Here is a 9587-nt window from a genome sequence, read left to right on the forward strand (position 1 = left end):
ACATTGCCTCCCGCATGGTATTACACAGTGAGATGCAAAAAGTGCATGCTCTCCATTAAAATACCACACACTAGCCTGAATTGAAACGACCCCAAGCTACTTAAACGACAGATCAATCCCTTTATGGAGAACTTGTGGTATGATATTGTACAGTAGGATACATAGGAATTAAACAACTGTGTACTGGCCACCACTGAAGGCAGGATACTGGGTAGATGGGTCAGTGGTCTGATCTGCTGGGGCAATATTTCTGGTCTGGTATGGTGCAGTGAAGCATGTGATGGAGAGGTAGGGGTGGATTACACCTTTCTCTGAAGCAGTAATACTCAGTCATTTAAGGTTAGCAACCTCTTTATTCAATGTGAAAAATTTTCATAACTAACCCCGATACACTTAATACTGTAAAGTAAAACAAAACAAAATCAAACCAGTAGTAACAACGTATATAATTCATGTGTGTATGTGTTTTCAAAGGTTGACAGGGAACACTTGACCTTGAAGAGTATGGGTGTGCAGGGAGCAGGAGAGAAAGGGGTTTGGGGTTTTTTTTTTGCTTCAGTAATAAATAAAATACCTAGCTCTTATATGCTACTTTTCAGCAAGAGATCTGAGTGCACATTACCAAGAAGTAACATTATCCTTATTTTATAGATGAGGAAACTGAGGCACAGAGCAGAGATGGCCAACTCCAGAACCAGGCTGAGAATGGAGGTCTCCCTGGGTCCAGTCCGGTGCCTTATCCACTGGGCCACAGCACCCAGTATGTGGCAGGGCTGTTGATTGTAACGGGGGCCTGGTCTAGGCAGAAAACAGGTCAACCTAACCAAGTCACTGGGGGATGTGAGACGTTTGCCCTCACCCGAGAGACGTGGTGACCCCAGGCAGGCCCTGACGCAGCTAGCGCCAGGCCCGGGGAGAGTTCAGCCCAGCCACACACCTCTGGCGGGGCTGGGTAACCACAGCCAGGGGTCGGCCCCTCCGGCCACTGCAGCGTCTACACCAGGCTCCCAGCCAACGCCCGTGGGGCGCTAGCTAGCCCGGCAGCCCCGCCATGCTGTGGCACTGGGCGTGTCGGGCCCATCAGGTAGCCATGCACAGAGGGGGAGCTCGGGGGGCTATGCAGAACCGCCCCCCCCCCAGGGGAGCAGCAGGGAGAGGCGTGTGCATCATGGGGGGGCAGGGGGGGGCTGGGGCGGGCTGGAGGGAGCTTAGGTGCTGCGTGAGCATGTGGGGAGAAGGGGACCAGTCTGATGGCAGGGGCCTGACTGTGTGTGGCGCCACCCCCATACCACCGCAGCTAAGCCGCCATTTTGTTTCCCTTCCCCGCTCTCTCCCTCTCTACGCACCCACGCCCCGCCCAGCTTACCGTATATGCAAATAGCCATGCCAGCCCGGCGATCTGATTGGTCATTCGCTTCCCGCTGTTCTGCCCCCGCCCCCGCCCCGCCCCACCTGCGGAATATGCGAATATGGGCACACTGTGATGCGATTGGTTTAGATTCCCGGTCTTTTCCTCCTTCTTCCAGTGCCGGCCCGTGTAAATTACCTTCATGCAAATAGAGCGGCAGCCTAGGGCTCTGATTGGGTCCCGCCCTCCCTCAGCTCCACCTCCTCCGGCCAGTAGCCCCTTCCCCCAAAAGGCTCGGCGCCATGAAGGTTCGAGAACGCCGGCCGGCAGGCCCGCCTCCTTCCTGTTGCGTCACTGAGGGGGGGCGTGCCCCCCTCGCCGCGATTGGCTCCTGACGGCGGAAGGCGCGGCAGGATTGGTCAGCTGGCGGCGAAGGGGCGCGTCAGTTCTGGAAGGTTCTGAAAGGGGTATATAAAGCTCGCGGGGGCCCGGGAGCCGCTCTCATTCAGCTGCTCTACACACTAGCTTCGGCATCACCCGCTTTTCTTTGGGCGCCCGTGCACGCGGAGCAGGTAATAACGGACGCAGGCTTGTCTCGCGCTTAACTGAAATGGAGGGCGGGGGGCTCGCTGCTTTTGTCGCGGCGGGTGGGGGAGGGCAGCGGGAAGCACGGCCGGGCTCGGATCTCGGTGGCGGGAGGAGGGGGTCCCTGCTCCGTTTCCACCTGATTCGCTGTTTTAAAGTTTGGGGGGGGGAACTGCGTTCCCCTCAGCGGGCCGGGCTGCGGCGCTCGCTGCACCCGGGGCGGATGGGAAGGGGCGGCCCACATTTTCGCGGAGCGCCTCACGTCCGCCTCGGTGGCGGTTGCTGGCTGCCGTTGGCCGGAGCGCGGCGGGGAGTGAAGTAGGGCAGTCCCGCCCGGTTCATGGGGGGCGGGGGGGACGTTGCTGTCTGGGTTCCGGTCTAGGTCTTCTCCTCCCACGTGCCCGGCAGCGCGCCCTGCGGGTTCCGGGAGGATAGGGGAGAAGAGGGCTGCTCATGTGACAGCGCCCCAGCGGCTGGTTCCGCAGGAGAGGGTGAGAGCGCATGCGCCAGAGCACCGCGCCCGGACCAGCGTCTTGCCCGTCGCCACGTGGTGCGGCGGGGCATGCTGGGACATGTAGTTCAAGGGTCTGGCCCGCACATGGCTTGCTACAGCGTGGCGCGATGCATGCTGGGGTGCAGCAGACCCCTTCCCCACCCTTGCTTCCCGGCTGCATGCGTTTCCACGTGTGCGTGGCCTTAGGTGAGGCAGTCTCCTATGGTTTCTATGTATAGTAGGGAGACCTCACTTCCTGACATGCAGCCGCTGCATTAACCCATCTGGCTGGAGTGGTGCCCCTCTCCCCCACGTGTGCACAGTGGTTCTAAATTACAGCTTTTTCCGTCCCTTCAACTTCCTTGACTAGATGGCTCAAATTGCAACACTTGATACAGGCTTCTGTATTATAGGTGTGGACTGTCTTGTCTACCTAGCCAAAAGGCCCTGTGACCTTCTGGTCTAGCAGTAAATATAGGTGCCATGAGTCATTTAGCTACTAAGTGCCAAAGGACTTTGTCAGATTATATAGCTTGTTCACTTTCAATTCATGCTCAGGCTGCATGGTGTCTTGTGCATTTTAATGTGCCTTTACTCTAGTAGCTAATGTCCAAGACTCCACTCAGTTTATTATTGGGACTGTACTTGAGCAAATAGAAACTTGAGCAGTTAAACTCCTGAAGGCTTACATAATGCTTTCAGTTTTTTTTTAAAAAACCCAAATGATGAAATCATTGGTTTTTCTAACTTTCAACTTGGGTCACATAGATTGTTTACTACACATTCAAACACTTCAGTTTTTTAACAGAAAACTTACTTCCTGTTACAGGCAAAGATGTCTAAGGGACCAGCAGTTGGAATTGATCTTGGCACCACATATTCCTGTGTTGGTGTCTTCCAACATGGCAAGGTGGAAATCATTGCCAATGATCAGGGTAACAGGACCACGCCGAGTTACGTTGCCTTTACAGATACGGAGAGGCTGATTGGTGATGCTGCGAAGAACCAAGTTGCAATGAATCCTACTAACACAGTCTTTGGTAAGAAAAGAAGTGAAATGAGACTTTAAAACAGGGAGCATAATATGTTAGTGGTGAAATGCAACAACTCGACTGTATACAATTGCTGTATTGTTACTTAGATAGTATAAGGTATATAGCTTTTGAGCTTGTCAGATAATGTAGCCCAACATAGAATTGGGCTTGCCAACTTGAATGTAGATCAGAGGAGCTAGAGGCCTCACTGTTCCATCATTTCCATGTTGGCATCCGCTTAGGCAGCATGTCTTTGCTTTTGATGAACAAATTCCACTGAAGAGGGAACAAATGGCTACAACACCTACTGTGATGCAGGTTTTGGTGCTCAAATTGGCATGAGGCATGAGAAGCTTTTTCTGATTACATTAATAAAAAGTGAACCAAGTTACTCTTTTTATCTTATTGCGTTATTTTCAGCTTTCATTAAAAGTTCAGCTGTTTGGCTTTTTAAGTACTAGACGGGTTAAAACCTCAATCAGTGGCTTTCAACCTGTGATTCATGGACCCCTTCAGGTCCACAGTGTGCCTAAGATTCCAAAGGGCTCACTCTACACCTCCATTTGAAATGTTCTAGGGGTATGCAAATGGAAAAAAGTCAAACACTGCTCTAAATCATGCAACCTTCATTTATCAAGTGAAGCTGAGGCTTCTGCCATTGTGCTGTTAACAGTAGGTAGGATGTCTTGGTTTAAATCTGCTCATGCAGTGGCTGTAGACTATTCTTCAAACAAGTCAGTCTCCATAATTCCACTGACTAAAATAGCTAGCTATTTGGGGATGGGGTTATTGTGTGAGCTTTGCCTCATGTGAACTTAAACTTTGGATGTAACTGAAGCGTTAATCTCAAGCATGCTTTTGTGCAATGGTGGATTCATTTGCCTTTCACTTCTAATCTGACTGGACTTTTTTCAGATGCAAAGCGCTTGATTGGTCGCAGATTTGATGATGCTGTTGTCCAGTCTGACATGAAACATTGGCCTTTCACTGTGGTGAATGATGCTGGCAGGCCAAAAGTCCAGGTTGAGTACAAAGGGGAGACCAAGAGCTTCTACCCAGAGGAGATCTCTTCTATGGTTTTGACCAAGATGAAGGAGATAGCAGAAGCATACCTTGGGAAGGTGAGACTTGAGCTACTCAGTTAACCATTCAAATTCTAGAGTTTAATCTTAAACTTTGGAGTTGGAGTTTGGTTTTTTATATCATATGTATGTAGGCTCCAGATTAACTTTTTTTCTCTCTTGTCCATAGACTGTTACTAATGCTGTGGTCACAGTGCCAGCCTACTTCAATGACTCCCAGCGCCAGGCCACAAAAGATGCTGGAACCATTGCAGGTCTCAATGTGCTCCGGATCATCAACGAACCAACAGCTGCTGCTATTGCTTATGGATTAGATAAGAAGGTGAGCAAGGCATCTATATAGGATGGCTAAATAGCATAAAATAGTCTTTCTAATGAGCTTAGTACTGAGGATCTCAGAGAAATGTAAGATACCACCAGAAAAACACTCTTTATTCCTTCCAGGTTGGAGCTGAAAGGAATGTCCTTATCTTCGACCTTGGTGGTGGCACTTTTGATGTTTCAATCCTCACTATTGAGGATGGCATTTTTGAAGTAAAGTCAACTGCAGGTGACACTCACTTGGGTGGCGAGGACTTTGATAACCGTATGGTCAACCATTTCATTGCTGAATTCAAGCGTAAGCACAAGAAGGACATTACTGAGAATAAGAGAGCAGTTCGCCGTCTCCGCACAGCTTGTGAACGTGCAAAGCGTACCCTCTCCTCTAGCACTCAGGCCAGTATTGAGATTGATTCTCTCTATGAGGGCATTGATTTCTACACCTCAATTACCAGAGCTCGTTTTGAAGAGTTGAATGCTGATCTGTTCCGTGGCACTCTGGATCCTGTAGAGAAGGCCCTGCGGGATGCCAAACTAGACAAATCACAGATCCATGACATTGTATTGGTTGGTGGGTCCACTCGTATCCCCAAGATTCAGAAACTCCTGCAGGACTTCTTTAATGGCAAGGAGCTGAACAAGAGCATCAATCCTGATGAAGCTGTGGCTTATGGTGCAGGTAACCAATTCACACAATAACATTTTGGATTGTTAGCACCCAAAGAAATACACCTATACCTAGGAATAAAGTCCTTAAACTGTGGCTTCAGTGTTTTTGTATAGATATGGTTAGTAAGCCCCACTGTCCCATAGACTTGCACTTAATGTGGATGACTTGGTCACAATAATATCAATGCCAGATCACTTATGCCCAGATATTCAACTATAGCTGTAGTTCTTAACTCATTGGATAGAATCTTTCCAGTTTACTTGCATTGATGAATCAGGTTCCAAAGCCATTCGTAGTTTCCACCAGAAGTTCGCTGATGATGGCTAAAACCTTCCTTGGATGTCTGAGCGAGTAAAAACCAACAAAAACCCTGTTTTTTTCCAGTGACTGTATTTTTGGGATGTCTTCACACAGTTTTCTCTTTTTTCAGCTGTTCAGGCTGCGATCTTATCTGGGGACAAGTCTGAGAATGTACAAGACCTGCTGCTGTTGGATGTCACTCCGCTGTCTCTTGGTATTGAAACAGCTGGAGGTGTCATGACAGTCTTGATCAAGCGAAACACCACAATCCCCACCAAGCAGACTCAAACATTCACCACTTACTCTGACAACCAGCCTGGTGTACTTATTCAGGTATGCATCAATAATGGGTGGAGAAACTGGTCTTGAAATGGCGAAGGGGCTGCTACTCAATTCCATTTGCTGCCTCTACTGCGGCAAAAACACTAAGGTGATCCAGGTTACCCTGAGAACAACCTCCCAGGTTAGGGTTGTAAGGCTTTCTTATAATGGTAGTTGAATTGGGTAAATTACTTGATCTCAGTGAGTAGTCTCTTTATCAAAGGCATGATGGGTTTGAGGAATCTCTTCCCTATTTTGAGTTTATTGTAAAGGAGAACTTATGGCCGCTATGATGAAAATGCTTCCAAAACCATTCGTAGTTTCCACCAGAAGTCGAAAGACCTATGTTGGTTCCAAGTACCTTCCTTGGATGTCTGAGCGACCATAAGGCATAATTCACTTTACTTCCTGATGGGTAGGAAAATAGTTAATGACAACGTAATCGCAGACACTAGTTTGCAAATAACAGATCAAATGTCATTGAACAAAATCCTTCTCACTGCTGGCTTTTGTCTTTCCTCTTCCCAGGTCTACGAAGGAGAGAGAGCCATGACAAAAGACAACAACTTGCTGGGCAAGTTTGAGCTGACTGGCATCCCTCCAGCTCCAAGGGGCGTACCTCAGATTGAAGTAACATTTGATATTGATGCCAATGGTATCCTGAATGTGTCTGCTGTGGACAAGAGCACTGGCAAGGAGAACAAGATCACAATTACCAATGACAAAGGTAGGCATTGCATAGTCCTTCAGTGTGTAAGATGGCTGCAGTAGTTGTATGATGGCATAATGACCTAAGGCGTGGGTGATTGCATACACAAGACTGGGCTTTCATTGCACAACTCTTGCTGCTCTAGTGGTGATTCCAGTACCACCACCTAGCTCCTTTCCCAACATTACTGCTGTCATACTGAGTGCTCCAGGCTAAAGCAGCTGCCTTGTCTGTACCCACTGTTATGTTGGCTATGTTAAAATTCTGCTGCTGTTTGTCTCCAGTTAATAACTCAATATGGTAGGACCTTAACTTTAGACTGTTCCTGTCATTGTCAGAAGTTTCTTCTACATAGTAAATACCCAAAAAGGAACTATTGGTGGTTGTAAATAGTCTCTGAAAGCTCAAATTTCTCAAGTGCTTGAGTAAACGAGCTCTTATAGAAACATTGCTTACAAACTTAGTCCAACTGACCATATCTTGCAGGTCGTTTAAGCAAGGAAGACATTGAACGCATGGTCCAGGAAGCAGAGAAATACAAAGCAGAAGATGAGAAGCAGCGTGACAAGGTGTCTTCCAAGAATTCTCTAGAATCCTATGCTTTCAATATGAAGGCTACTGTTGAAGATGAGAAGCTCCAGGGCAAGATAAGTGATGAGGACAAGCAGAAAATCCTAGACAAATGCAATGAAATTATCAACTGGCTGGACAAGAATCAGGTATGTTTTCTCTCATGGAGCTGTAGTTAAGTAACAATTGAGTCAGACTTCAAAGTCTAAAATTGGAATTAAATCTCTTCACCACAAACCTGACTCATTCAAACATGAAAGTGAGCACACTTCATTGTGTGCAGCAACAAACTACAATGGCAGGAGATGTGCCAATCTTAACTGGTGTCTTTTTGTATTGTAATGGCCTACAGAAGACAGCAGTACCAAAATCCAAGGTGGGTTCCTACTTTCTATGAGGAAGCTGTAGTATTGGCCTAATCTCAGAAATTCTGGCTCAAAGCTACTGTTGAAAAGTGGGTGGCAGGAGACAGCTAATGGTTGCTATGATGAAAGTGACTCCAAATCCATTCGTAGTTTCCACCAGAAGTCAAAAGACTTGTGTTGGCTTAAAGTACCTTCCTTGGATGTCTGAGCGACCATAAAGGTGTTCTAAAGGCTACCAGCCGGGGGAATCCCTTCATAGGATGTCTGCCTCTCTTTAATACACTCTCAGATCAGTGGCTGCTTACAAACTCAGCTAAAAGAAATGGGTTCCCAAATTTCACTGTTTTACCTTCTAATGTAAGAAGCTCAGACTAAAGCAAATTAACTATCAGTTCTGTGCCAAAACTGTTCTGACTGTGTCTTTAGCTGTTGTCCTATAGAGTGTTAAAGTAGATTACAGGAGTATCACGCTCCTTAGCAGTGATGTCTATTAGCCTGTAGCTTTCCTTCTCCTTAACTGTTTGTTCAGGTTGTGTTTACACACACTTCTAGATTCTGACTTCTTATACCTCTGGCTTGTCAAACTCATAACTTAGCATACCCCTCTCCCAGCCCTTGTCATGGGGGCAAATAGAGATTGACTAGTGTTACAGCAAACCCCATTTGGCAGGGGCTTGCAAGTGCACGCTGGCTTACTGTTAAGTTGGCACTCCTTGCTTGCCATAAGTCAAATGGGAAAGGCATAAGCAGTGAGTTGATTCTTGAGTTGTCAAGTCAGGGGCATACTTGCAGTGAGTGTACAACTTGTTCTTTGTATGTTCCAGACTGCTGAGAAAGAGGAGTTTGAACATCAACAGAAGGAGCTTGAGAAGGTCTGCAACCCCATCATCACCAAGCTGTATCAGAGTGCAGGAGGGATGCCTGGTGGCATGCCCGGTGGATTCCCTGGTGGTGGAGCTGCTCCCTCTGGAGGGGCCTCATCTGGACCAACCATTGAAGAGGTGGACTAAATGCACTAGAAAAAGCATTCCACAGCTGGCAATTCCTTAGAATTGAAGGACCCAAGGCTGGGTGCAGTGGCAGTCTAAACAAAATTCCATATTTGAGCTGCTGTATAAATAGTTTCTGGGCATTCTATACTTGAACATGTGCACAGGGAGGGAAAGGTGAACACCATTGCACTTTATCAGTACTGTAAACAAGTGGAAATGCAATTTATGTCCTAAAGAATAAAACTTATTTAATTGGCATAAAAAGGTTCTTGTTCTTGACTCAAATCTCACGTGGTTAAAGAACAGCAACTTGTAGCTGATCATAAGGAATTCTAGGTGTACAAAAACACAAATGGCAATCGTTTTGCCACTGTTGCTGGGGACATGAATACTAGTTCTGAGGTATAGTAGTGAGAACTTGCTTGACTATGGCAAGATTAATGTCAGTCTATTACAAACGATCTGTGTTCTAGCCATAGGCTCTAAGCTGATCAAATAGACCAAGAGGCTTACATTCAGCTCTTCAGGCTTGTCTCAGGTTGGAGAGGTTAGACTTGCTGCTTCTGGCTGGCAGAGCTGAAGGATCTCCAGGTAAGTAGGCTGATGCAGGAGGACAATGACTAATATTTGCTTTCCAACACAGCAAATCTCTGGAAAGCAACTCATGACAAGTCATAGCAGCTGGATCTAAAGATTCCTCTGTTCTGCCAAAGCTCTAAACCTTTTGTTAAAGGTTTCAATTAGACAACTCATAAAACTAGTGTCTGCAATTGAGTGCAGTTATAGAAGGTCAGGCT

At 47.1% G+C, this 9587-nt stretch overlaps 1 protein-coding gene and 3 non-coding genes across 4 annotated transcripts; all 4 read left to right on the forward strand.

The window, feature by feature from the left end:
- The first annotated feature begins 1795 nt into the window (after positions 1 to 1795).
- On the forward strand, positions 1796 to 9054 carry HSPA8 (heat shock protein family A (Hsp70) member 8). Its single transcript, XM_067564615.1, has 9 exons — positions 1796 to 1920; positions 3256 to 3466; positions 4376 to 4581; positions 4712 to 4864; positions 4987 to 5542; positions 5964 to 6166; positions 6683 to 6881; positions 7350 to 7582; positions 8623 to 9054. Exons 2-9 carry the CDS (start codon positions 3262 to 3264, stop codon positions 8806 to 8808), a joined length of 1941 nt encoding a protein of 646 aa, XP_067420716.1. The 5' UTR covers positions 1796 to 1920; positions 3256 to 3261; the 3' UTR covers positions 8809 to 9054.
- Positions 5794 to 5884, forward strand: LOC137165665 (small nucleolar RNA SNORD14). Its single transcript, XR_010923452.1, has one exon. It is a non-coding gene; the product is annotated as a small nucleolar RNA SNORD14 (small nucleolar RNA).
- Positions 6439 to 6536, forward strand: LOC137165661 (small nucleolar RNA SNORD14). The gene has a single exon (XR_010923451.1). It is a non-coding gene; the product is annotated as a small nucleolar RNA SNORD14 (small nucleolar RNA).
- On the forward strand, positions 7913 to 8010 carry LOC137165658 (small nucleolar RNA SNORD14). The gene has a single exon (XR_010923449.1). It is a non-coding gene; the product is annotated as a small nucleolar RNA SNORD14 (small nucleolar RNA).
- Positions 9055 to 9587: the final 533 nt, after the last annotated feature.

The sequence above is a fragment of the Emydura macquarii genome, unplaced genomic scaffold, assembly GCF_026122565.2.
Source record: "Emydura macquarii macquarii isolate MOO-44397 ecotype Brisbane River unplaced genomic scaffold, CSIRO-AGI_Emac_v2 contig_312, whole genome shotgun sequence".
NCBI classification, from domain to species: Eukaryota; Metazoa; Chordata; order Testudines; family Chelidae; genus Emydura; species Emydura macquarii.